At 31.5% G+C, this 13,291-nt stretch overlaps 1 protein-coding gene across 5 annotated transcripts in view; it reads left to right on the forward strand.

The window, feature by feature from the left end:
• Nucleotides 1-311: 311 nt before the first annotated feature.
• The window catches only part of LOC140669459 (inositol 1,4,5-trisphosphate receptor-like), a 39,241-nt gene continuing 26,261 nt past the window's right edge, over nucleotides 312-13,291 (forward strand). For 3 of the 5 annotated variants that reach the window (XM_072899323.1, XM_072899325.1, XM_072899322.1), the window contains exons 1-2: nucleotides 313-1,069; nucleotides 8,705-8,896. In XM_072899323.1, the coding sequence (XP_072755424.1) occupies nucleotides 8,799-8,896 (98 nt within the window). In that variant the 5' untranslated portion in view covers nucleotides 313-1,069; nucleotides 8,705-8,798. Of the gene's footprint in view, nucleotides 1,070-8,704; nucleotides 8,897-13,291 lie in introns of all 5 variants that reach the window. The other 2 variants (XM_072899321.1, XM_072899324.1) reach the window with 2 other exon arrangements.

Here is a 13,291-nt window from a genome sequence, read left to right on the forward strand (position 1 = left end):
ATATTATCGACAAATACTTAATTTACGTATATATTTCAGATTGCTTTCTACTAATTTTATTTGTCATTCGTGTACTATTAAAGTCTCTTTTTTTTATATAATTCTTTTTATATTCACAAGAGATGTGTTTCGAGATATTTTATTATTATTCAAGCATATGCGTTTTAATATATCGTTTATTACGAATGGTTACATCAGGCCATCAGACACGGACATCTCGGAACTGGTTCTCACTTATATAACATATGCGAGCGATTATTCCGCTGACATTTCTGTAATTTATCAGCCGTGATTAAATCAAAATTGACCGGCGGAACGCGTATGGCGCGCTCAGTAACCGACAGATAATTTGACGGCGCGCGGCGCGCATCTCGCCGAGGATGCGCTGCGCGCGCGCGGCGGTAGGGGTAGTCATTAGTCGTGTCGGGACCACCGAGCGGTGCGGACGTTCTATCACGTTGTGCGTGTCAACATTATTGTTTCGATCGCGTACGTGCCAGTGACACTTGGCGGTTGCTGCCCGCGGAGAGACATGCAGGACCGACGCTGAGAGATACATATGTATACACACGTCAGAATACGTCACAGTATGTAAAACCGCCGCGTCGATCGTCAATTGTTGCCGTTGACTTATCATCGCACGCACGTATACTCACGCACGCACGTACTCACGCACTTTCCCGCGCGTACATATTACACGAAAAAAATACAAAATTGTATACACACACGCACACACACACACACACGTACATATCATTACAACCGATCGCCGGATCGCTTGTAGGCGACTGCCTGCCCACCCAGTCTTCGAGACCGATCATCGACCGACCGATCGCCCGCCTGTCCTCCCGTCGTCGTCGTCTTTCCTCGCGCGAAGAGGAGCTGCAGCTCCTCGGTTCGAATATCAAGAGACGGAAGTGCACCGGCGTTCTCACTCGTACGTGTATACGAGCCGAACGGGCTGTGCGACGTATCGGACTTTTGTTCCGGGAGCGATCTCGATTCATCGACAGCGCGCGGAGCTGGGCGAGGAGCCTGCGGCCGTCGCCGCCGCCGCCACCGCGAGGAAGTGAGTAAACACTTTTTATTTTATTTCTTTTCCTTGCGCGCTCGCACTCGTCGCTCGTCACTCCGCTCCGCGGCGAGTGATACGCGGCCCGCAAAGTGCCAGTCCTTGACTTTCGCAAGTTGATTTTGCTCATGCGTTTTACGTATTCGCAAGAACATCGAGATTGTTACGTTTTTTTTTTTTTTTTTTTCTTCCCGCGAATGTATGCAAATGTAAACGGAAGTGGAGGCTGGGATTTTGCGGGAAAAATCATCGCGGAGAGTATTTTTACATGGGCGCGTTCGCGCTGCAAGCGCTTTATTAAGCAATCCGATAAGAAAGATGCTGTTTTTTTTTTTTTTTTTTTTTTTTTTACGATCGGCGATTTGTATTAAATCGAACGATGCCTTTTTGATTATGTTTATTTCTATCGATAACGAGATACCTGGTTGAATGAGCGAAGACGCATCGAACTCCGAATCCGATCTTCCCATGCGAGTTTTTTAACCTACGGAATGCAATTTCACGGACGGAAGATCGAATCTCGATTATCGGGAACCAGAAAGGCATCTTTCCGCCAATTCATTCTTTTTCTTCCTCTCTCTATCTCTCTTTTTCTTATTTTTATTTTTAAACTTTTTATCAAAACTTTTGCCTCTCTCTCTTTTTTTCTTTCTCTTTAAATATAGAAATAGTGTCCTTTTTTGTAAGATGAATGGGAATGTCAAAGTGTTACATCGGTGCAATCAAAATTGATATTTTTTTTAAATTTAACGTACTATTTTTAATTTTTTGCAAAGATGAATTGTTTTTGTGCAGTATTTTTATCCTTGAAAAATCGAAAGAAATGAGTATTAATTGTTCGTATACACGTGTATTTGTAGAGTATTTGTAGAGAGAGATTTTAATTTTTAAACAGAATTTAAAAATTCATGTCTCGGTTAAAAAGAGGAAATGTGTTTTATATAACAGAACTAATCTTTAAAATTAAAGTGTGATGAGAAGAGGAAGAGAGAATAGAGAGAATGATATTTCAAGTGTGCATTTCCGACTTTTCATGTTTATCGATAGTATTTTCGGCATGTTCATTATCACGTACGTGATTGGTGAGCACGTATAACGGCCCGAATTTGACACGTATGTGAAATCTTATTCTGCAAATTGTAGTAAAAAATATTTATGTTTCATATTCAGTGCTGAACGTTAGTAGTGTTGTGAGTTTTGTTGATATAATAGCTTTTGCGCATGTACATGTGTATATGTGCTAGCTTTCCTGATAACACGTCAATGAAAACTGGACGATTAGGCTTAGTTATATTTAACACTGAACAAAACAGTTAAGTAAAGTTGATTTTTTTTATCATATGTTTTTCGAAAAATAAAAATCGGAACATTGATAAAAGCATGCAAATTACATATATTTCCTAAATATAAAAGTGCATTTCGTAAATATAAATAAGATGACAGTATAATTAAATTATTATTATTTATATTATATATATATATATATATATATATATATATATATATATATATATATAGTTTTTATTTGATAAAGATAAAACTTGAAAATCTTGTGATGTAATCGTGTCTTCGATACGCGTGCTTCAATCTTGCTGCTGTATGATAATAGAACGTGTATCCCATCAATTACGTGATTATTCTTACTCATTAGTGCTAAATCAGCTGATATTAAGAGATAAGACCATGTCTTTGTGGACGATATAATTCTCATTTTTCATATTACATGAAAAATTCAGTGTATATTTAATACATTTAATTAATTGATTTTTTTATAAAAAAATTAGCAATATTTTATAAAAAATGTACATTCTGTATTTTCTACAAATTAATGAAAAATATGATTAAAAAGAAACTCAATATTTTGTAAAAATAAATCGTATGTATTGCAATTTTTTAAAAATATTTTCTCGATGGAATTTTCCTGGAATAAAAGAGGCGTGGAAGAATACGAGAAATACACTTATCTCGTGATTATTATTCTGCATGATTATTTTGATTCTGCGATCTTCGAGTATCGATTGAACGTATCCGGAACGAGGTTCGACGGGTTTTCATCATGACACAGAGTTCTCCGTAAAACGGATATAATACTTTATTGACCGACCGGTATGGGTCAAACGTGCTCGATCTCCCTTCTTCTCCCCGCAAGGTTTAATGACATTGCGAGCGAATAGCGCGTTGCTTCCTCTTTTACATATCCGGGTTTAGATAAGGTGAAAGTGAGCGTTTTAGTTATACAAATTTTGCGGCAAAATCGATTATATATATATATATATATATATATATATATAATAATGATATAATATTGAATATTGATTATGTTGTAGTAATATTTACTTAACATATATACATATATATTAAGTAAATATTACTACAACATAATCAATATTCAATATCAAATCACTAAAAGAATAATTTTTTAAAATTTAAAATTAGATTAAAATTAATTATATCATATCAATTAATTATTATGGTATCAATTAACTTATATTCGCAATATTTTTGTACTATAAATATTATTTTTGTAATTGCGTTATAATAATAAAGTTATATTATTATAATTGTAGAGAAAAAGATATAAATCAATCTTAGAAAAATACAATAGTTCTAATGTAATGTTTTGCGACACAACTGTCGTTTAAAATATATGTATAAGTTTATTTGGCTTGTGTGTGCAATTTTATGAACAAGGAAATAATGCGCAAAGTGCGATGTGAAAAATGTAATTTGTAAAAAAACTAAATGATTTTAATGTATTTTATCGCTCGAGAATATTTTTAGCGCGGCACACATTCTTACGTTACAGAGTTTCAAGGTTGTTTTTACTTCAAGGATGATAGTCCTAAATGGGAAGAAAATCACACTGTACAAATAAATATATCTCGTTTAAGGAATACAAAATTAAACTTTTTTAAAAAGTCATCAGACACGTTTTGGTATCGTTTCCTCTATTAACATTTTTAATGTCATAATGTGCGGCAATATTTTTAGTTATTGATTGAAACGAATAATCTTAAAAATATGCTCGAAGAAATAAAAAACAGATTTTTCTCGAGGCATGCATGTGATTATTCTTGTCAACATGCATAATGTATTCGGATGCATAATGCAGCTGATTTAATATCTACGACATTGATATCTTTAACTCGATGCAGAATAAATTATTTGCGCGAAATTCGCAAATTTAGTTATATATTATAAATATATTTCGGTCGTGTCGATCTTTTGGGAATTGTGACGGAGAAAAACGTGCAAAACGATCCCAGTGAGGATTGTCGCGAAGATGAAACTGCTGGATCATGTAACACGAATGCGATTGTGACATCTCGTCTGCTCCGTGAGTCTCGGTTGCATAATTCATGAAAACCCGATATCTCCTTGCGTGAAATTGAACACCGCGCATGACTTTTCGGGGCACATGGCAATCCGAGGTCAAGGTGCGTTGTAGGCTTTAATGCGTCAAGTTGAACCTCAGTCTCGGTTGACGTATTGCATACCGATATGACATATAAGCTCGTTGCACTTGTCACGACAACACGGATAAACTATAGCTCAACATCGAAAAAACGAAGGAAACTGATAGCAAGTATCGTGTGAAAAGTACTAAAGTTACTTGCAATGTTAAAGCTATCATTAATTCATTTATTTATTATTTTAATTAGTTTGTGACGTAACGAGGCAACGTTTAATTATGACAGTTTCGCCGACAGCTATTAAGAATATTTAATAACGGTTTAATTTCTTTTAGCGAATCTCTCGATCGAATGCTTTTAGACTTATAATACTTGAGCAGAAAATTGCATTTGCTATCTGTTAGTATATATACATTCTGCGCTATCGCTAAAAATATGGAGCTTCTTTTATGATAATGCGGAAACTATACTAGAAGAATTATATGATTACATAGACAGAATGATTCTTGCGGGCACTGCATATGTAGTAACATACTGTACGTGTTTGGGATCGTATTAGATGTCGTCGTTTAATAGCAGCGTTTTGTTCAATGAATAATAGTAGAGTGGATAGAATTGCATGTTCCCCCTTATCACGATGCAACGATACGGTTTCATTAGACGATATTGATAGCCAATTGGCAGTTTATATTGTCTGACGGTTGTATTGTTTATTGCGAAAACAGAATAAACAGCTCTGCTCGCTTTTTCGTTGCATTATACAATTGGTATATGGATAATCATTTATGTTTTTGCGGATATCGCATAAAAATAAACGCGAAAAATTAAAATTCATGCTTTTAAATCTTTGCGTGAAAACCGCTTAATATTTACTTTAACATTTAGTACAAATTAAATATTACAATTGAAAGAAAAAAATAAGTAATTTTTAATGTTTTGAAATCAGTTTGTATAATAATATATATTATAGTTAGTACCGCAATATATCACCGCGGAAAAGTTTAATAATATTATAATGCAATTGAATAACGTAAAAGAATATTATGTAAAATTATAATTTGATATATAATACTCTATTCAGATTATCAGAATAATTAAAAACAAATTTTATATATACATATATATATATATGTATATATTTCTTATAGAGATATAAAAAAACGAAAATTTTCCATATTTATGGAAAGAATTTTTGTTGAACGGACAATAGCATGTTATGCCGTCGGAAGGGATTCTCATGTATCATGCGATACGTGTAATATCATTTGCACGTGGCAGCTATTGTTTTAATAATATTTTAATGTGCCTGCAATGCAGAATCTTTAATGATATCTTTTTTGCGCAGTAGAAGATATAATTACGCATTGCATAGCACGATTATAAATAATGTGATGCTTTAACAAAATTTATTTCGCACAATTAGTTCCAATATATGTATAGTAATAGATTGTAGAATTATTTAAAAAACTTATTGCGATGTATTATATGTTCTATCTCTTATTGTAAAAGTCAACGCACATTCGCTGTGTATTTTTCATCATTTTTCCGCATAAATTGGAAATTAAATTTGTACAATAACTATTTTTATTAGTAATTTGAAGCTTATATAATTTTTGATAAATGTATTTATAAATGTTAATTTGATCTGTATATTATACAGATGCATATAAATATTTTAACAACGCACATATATGTAAAATATATTTAATATGAATTTTTGAATATTTTTTAGTATGATTATATAGATCAAACGAATTGATTCTTTATTTCTATATTTAATAAAATTTTATTATAATTATTAGTATTTACAAAATATTTAAGAATGTTATTAATTAATCATTAATACAAGTTTTTAGGATCTTTATGTACGGCAAAAATTTTGTCGACTTCATCTCGCTGCATCTTATCATATATTTCTTTTTAGAGTTACAAATTTCAGGGAAATATCCAATATATATGAAGTATAGTGCGATATCAAAAATTGGTTAAATCTTTTTCACGTAAGATTCGACAAACATTAATACAATACAATAAATTGATAACAAAAAGAAGAATTTAATTTTTTGAGAAGTAGAAATAATTCTCGCGATAAAAAATAATTTTCTCGATACGCATCTTGATGTTCATTAACTTTTCTTTCGCAACAGGATTTATTTGTTTTATGATTGAAACTTATCATCAACAGAGAGACACGCGTGTAATTCTTCCTTGTAGTTTTTCTATGAATGGGATCCAAAAATAGCATGCTGTATGTCTGCGAATGAGGTAACCGTGAGATAAGCGTGTCTTTACATAAAAGCAATCAATAGGTTTTTTGTAAGAATTGAACATATTGTGTCGCGTCAGAAAAATATACGTTGGTTATACATTTGGTTATTTCTATGGAATTTTTAAAATTTTAAATTGAAATGTGTTTTATACGAATATATTCTTTTGATGGATTTTTATCTTTTTTATAATATTAATATAATAAAAGTATGTATTTAAAGAAAAATATAATATCTATAAATCCCGGATGTATTAAAGCAATCTTACAATAGAATTAAAAAAGAATCTGCAATGGTTAAATAAATAGTTTGATTGATTTGTTAGCTTACAATTTTCTTCCTTTTTTTGTGTAATTTAGATTTTTTCATCTTAAATGATTATTAGTACACATACATTATCAGGACTTATTTAATTGATTTTTTTCTGTAAAGCGAGCCTGACCGATAGTCATGCCTTTAGTTATGGTTGTTTACATGGACGCTAAGGTTAAGGGTCAATTTAATTTAAAGGGTAGAGCTTGGATAAAGTCTCTCTCTGTTCGAAGACAATCGATTGAAGTAAATAAATTTATCGAGAAGCTGTATCTCGCAATTTGTCGATGAATTATTTTCAAGCGATTGCGACATTGATAGGATTTCACATAAGATGATTTTAATTTCCGATGAATCGGGAAGATTTAATTTTGTAGATAACTAAAGGCTTGATAATTATAGATAATTCAAGATCTTGCAGTTTAATTAAAGTCTTGTAATTATGAAAATTGAGATTCGCGTTCTATAGAAATACGAGATAAAATTCGGATATACATATACAAAGTAGATGCCCGCGTATATGTAAATGTAGCATGCATGTTAAAATATTTACCATAAATTTGAAGACATAAAGATTAAAATACAAAGAAAACTAGCATGACTGTCACGGAAAATGAATAAAAAATGGTTTTGAATTATTACGCACGGTAAAGTTGAAATGTATATATCTCATGCGATTGATATCTATTTCATGGAAAATATTTCTACTTACATTGAGAGAGGAAAGAAAAAATATTACGACTCATTTATTGCTAGATAGATCATTTCATCTAGCAATTTGTAATGGCACCATTGAGCAATTAAGTCTTGTTCTTCTGTATTTATGCGGATTAGCTTGTATATCATGTTTCTCCGAAGTGATTCGTATAATAAAATTTTTCAATAATGCCTTTTTCCTCAATAAAATTTATTTATGTATTTTACTTTATGTAATAGATTTTAATCTATTTTAATCTTTAAGATTAGCTTGTATTTAACAATAAAAGCGGCACGAAAGTACAGTATGTGAGATTAAAAATTATATGCACAATTGAAATATTAGACGAGTTAGAAAAATATTTATATGCCCCTGTTTTTGGGGAATATCGTAATTTATTATTGCATTTTTGGCATTGGCAATATGACGAATCGTATTTCAGTTATATTTTTATTTTTTTTTAACTAAATATGCGTTTTTTGAGCACACAATGGCAGAATAGACATTTATACAAAAAATATTTTTTGGTTGCAATCTCTAACTAAAATTTCTTAAAATAATTTTTTAACTGTGATGAGAGAAGATCGTAATAAAAAAAATAAATTTTATATATGTTCATAAAAAAATTGTGCATTATATATATATATATATTTTTTTTTTATCGTGTCATTTATATTAACATAGTATTTTTCATGGTATAAATTCTAAAATTTACACGAAATTTATAAATAATTTTCATGATTTTTTAATAGATTTAACATGCGTATAATCGATCGTTAAGAGAGACATTTTCGCTATTATTTTCGATTATAGACGTCATTGTTACAAAATAAAAAATAGAAATTACATTTTTATATATTTTTGTATTATATTTGGTCGGCGATTTCATTATTTATAGCACTCATATTCTTTGGTTCTTTCTAATGATTTTATTTTGTTTCAGGTATAGCCATGAATAATTCACTTGACTAAAGTGGCCAACATAAGAGTTCCTCCGACTTTGAGGTAACAAGGGAGACTAAAACAACAGCATCAAGATGGGCGAGCTTTTAGGATCTGCGAGCTTTCTTCACCTCGGCGACATTGTTAGCCTCTATGCCGAGGGAAATGTGTCCGGGTTCCTTTCCACTTTGGGGTAAGTGAAAAATAGACGAAAATAGAATTTCTCACTTCTCGGTGTAGCTGTCATTTAATCGCGTCACAATAGCAGTTTCTTAAAACGAACTATACGCTATAAAGAATATTCGTCCTCTCTCGTGAGAAAGTGACGACAATTTTTTTGTTTGATGTTTATTTTTTCAAAAGAAATCCAAACCAAAAACAGTAAAAGAAAACAAAGAAATTTTAAACGTGTATGTATGTACAGCTATAACGAATCGTATCGAAAATCATAGTCGAAAATAACTTTTCAATCACTTTTAGATTGAGAATTTTTAATTAACAATTTATATTTTATATTTTACACGGATGTAAAATATAAAATTGTCGACACAACAATTGTCAACACAAGGATTAAATAAGGAGTATTGTAAAATTAGAAAAATCAAATTTTCCAATCATTTTTCTATCATCATGGGTTTTCTATAAAATTTTTCTTGATCAAAAAAATTAATTTTTTTTATAAATATATATATTTTCTAAAAATTTTTATTATTACTGTTTTTATGCAAGAATATATTAGTAAATCAATAAAAATAAAATTTACTTGTCAGTAATTAAATTGTAACAGGCACTGTTCTTGGCACTGTTATATTTTCTAAGATAGAGATTCAAATGTGCTAGAGCCTATCTTAATAATTTATAGCATCAGATAGCTTCAAAAGTCAAATATTCTTGCGGAATCCAGATCTCGTTTACATTTCGAGCAACGCGCTCTAACCTTAGATATTTATCTATTCGGAACTATTTACATCCTCTATTCAAGATTACCGACTATCATTTCCGGAGTTCTCCATGTCCATTTTCTCTTTCCTTGTTTTTTCAAGAATATTAACATCACAGTCGAAGTTATTTCATTTGCACTTTTTAATGTTTATTTATATTACTACCCGTTAAAAATATTTAATGTATATTAATAACAGATATTTTGACAAAAATAATTAGCGTTGAATATCGACGCTTTTTATGGATGCTTACTGTTGACGTAACATCTATAGTTATTTAAAAAGGTTCATTAATGCTGCGGAATCCTGCGCCTGACTTTTATGAAGGCTGTCTACTTTTTTAAAACCATGTATAATAAAGGTGAAAAAGAAAGAAGAGATGAAAAGAGAAGATTTATATTCTTCTAAAATTAAGCTACAAGTTAATTGTATAACATTAAAATTAGCTCTTTGATATTTTTGAAGTTTATCGCTGATTTTTACCAGAAGAGGCCTTGCTAATTTCAAATTTTTTTATTGCATATAAACATTTGATAGTGTTTTACACTATTATCATAAAAACTATGATTACACGGTTATTTATTATGTTACATATTTGTCGCGTTTAGATTGCGCGGATTTTAGCTATAATGGCTTTGTAAAAGTTTGTAAAAGATAGATTTAAATCACAGTAAATACTCTTTTTTACGTAACAAATGTGGCACACGTAAGCGAGATATTATATTTGTTTATATTTGTTTATTCGTTATGTACTAGTTCGAGAGAGAAAAGTTGCTGTATGTATTATACATACATTCTAGTCAGCTTACGCGCGTTTTCACAGAAGAAAGTTTTGCTCTCAAAAAAATTATGTATAAATTATTTGCAGTGTCCCACATCTCTGGTTAAAATTGTCCTTACCGTTTCAGAAAATCGCAACAAGTGTCATTTCATTATAAAATCTTGGCTAAAGGAGCATTTAAAGATTTTTTTAAAGAACTTGTAGTTAAAAGAATACTCGTTAAAAATTTGTACATTTATGTATATTTTGTAATTAAACTTGTAATTAAACACCAATTATGAAAATTTACTTGTAAGTAGTATTTTCATAATTCTTGCGTGTCTTTTTATATATGAAATTTCTATAAATAGACATACATAAGTATGTATAAATTTTATTTTATAATCGTGCAGAAAAATATTATTTTTGTCGTCAGTAAAAATCGTGTACCAAGCTTTTCCAAGTTTTTTCCTCATGTTTTACGATGTTAAAATATGCGACGCGAGAACTTTTAATTACAATTTGACGTTTTTAGAGAACGTCTTAGTTACGCAGACGATTTCCCAGAGCTTTATAACATTAACTGTATCGCGTGTACAGAAGTTTCATCTTTCTCGCTAAGAGATCTAAAAGCTTAAAAGTGTAAAATTTCTTCCGTATTGCGTTTTCCTGGGGGAACGATATTAAAGTGAATGCCGCGCGAAGGTCCTACGTCAATATAGGTTTCGCAGGCAGGCGTATTATTAAATTCGCACCTGCGTATAAGGCTCGCGATCGATGAGCAATTATTTCACCCGACTTTAGCAACGTTGTCGTGGTCGTGGCTACTCGTGTATGTGGATATATATTACACGCGCACTGATGAACCCGACGAGCCGACGTCACACAGCTACCGGGTAATAAGGCGAGATCTTTTTCTCTCTCTCTCTCTCTTTCTCTCTCACTCTTTGTAGTCGACATTGCCGCCGATCTCGCGTACTCAACTGCGCAAATTTTTCTCAAAAGGGTACGCGTTGTTATCGGTGTTAAAATACCTTTGAGCCGATAGCCTCGATCTTGCCTTGATTATGAAATGTGGATAAAATAAATGATGAGATCGCGTTAAACGAGTGATAAGTGCAATAAAGATTGATGTTTGCATTGACTGCTAACGTGAATATAATCACTACTTCCGTGGCTTTTGTATTTATAAATTTTATTTAAAGAGTTTATAAATTTTTTTGCTAACGGCTGTTATTCTCCTGGTTTAAAAACATACCGGAAAATTACTTTTTTAGCAATTAAAAAAGCGATTCTTCACACATATACCGGTGACGTAAACATTCGTAAAGTTGGAGCATTTTAACTCTATCAGCACCACTGGTTGGCCATGAAAGGAGCAATCTTAACTTTAACAATATTTTAAATACGCTATGTTTTTTTATTATTCTTTTACCAAATTGATATGTAAAAGGCTAATAAAAGTGTATCCTGTAAATTATTTATTAAAGATATCTTTTGGCTATCTCGAGAGAGGTGATTTATATAAGTTTTTATTTATTCCCATAGAGAATTATTTGTGCATATTAACGTATGTGTATTAACATATGGTAAAACGAATCAAATGTGTTTAATGCAACCTTTAACCCATGAGACGTCATTTCTATTTTTTGTTTTTTTTTTTCTTTTTTTTCCTTTCTGTTGTTATTGCGTGCTATTGATATGCACTTCTTATCTAGTTTTAAGAGAAAATATTTTTCGATTGAGATAATTCCACGGATGTATACTTTTTATGCAAAACAAATAGATTAATGATAGATAACAGACGACACTAATGTGTCGAGTTAAGAGTTAGATTAATGACTTTTATGGCAAAGAATGACAGCTACTGTTTAAATTCGATGTATATCAGTCAGTGTTTATAGAATTTCACCGGTCGTGAAATTATGGCGTGCGTAAAAAATTTGCAACGCAAAAACGACAAACAAAATGAGAAAAAAATAGCCTTTTGTATGACTGATCTTGCCTGAGAAAGCGTTGTTTGCGTGTTTTCGAAATTACGGTATATTTTCGGATGCTGTGTAAGGCGGTCAGGAGGTCCGTCACTCGGGCCCCATGCTCATAATTCGTCGCTCGCTGTTCGCACGTGTTTTCAGAAGTCTCACTCTCGTACTTTATCATCCACGTGGCCGTTTGATGCTACGAAACACTCGGGATAAATATTCTTTCAATGATCTACGAAAGGAGCGACAGGGACTCATCCATTAAGCATATTTTAATGCTGCAGCGTGAAAATAGGTCACACACGTTTCGCCTAGTTTGTTCTCGTGTTTATGAATGAATAATGCTCTCATACTCAAGTAAAATTGCGGTGATTATATCAGTTTATGTTTTATTAAAGGTAGTTAAAAGCGGAGTCAGAGTATAGCCATCTGGTTTTTGCGCATCTTTGTATTTGAGAAGCAGATGGATGCAAAGTCGGTTTTGACATATTTATATTCGTAAAATCAGAAAAAAACAAGTTTTATAAACTCGAGATTTTAACTATAAAAACTGCGGTACGATAGTATAGATTATGAGTTAGCGCTCGATTATTGAGCGTGTATAAATAATTTATAAGTGTATCAATATTTCATGTGTGATCCATTCGTAGAGACATTTGCGAATTGATGTTATTATGATTATTTACGCATTCAAACTTAATTTTATACAACACGCATTTTCACAATACACGAAAGTTGTCGCAATTTCTCTTTTTTGCACAAATAATTTATATTTTTAAAAATAGAAACTGAAATATGTTTACTTAAACCAAGATTTTTAAAGCTACTTTGTATAGTCCTTGTAAGAGTCTTTTTTTCAATTTATAATTCATCATGAAAATGCGCATCTCTGATTCCCGGTTTGT

This window comes from Anoplolepis gracilipes, chromosome 9 (genome assembly GCF_047496725.1).
Source record: "Anoplolepis gracilipes chromosome 9, ASM4749672v1, whole genome shotgun sequence".
Lineage (NCBI taxonomy): Eukaryota > Metazoa > Arthropoda > Insecta > Hymenoptera > Formicidae > Anoplolepis > Anoplolepis gracilipes.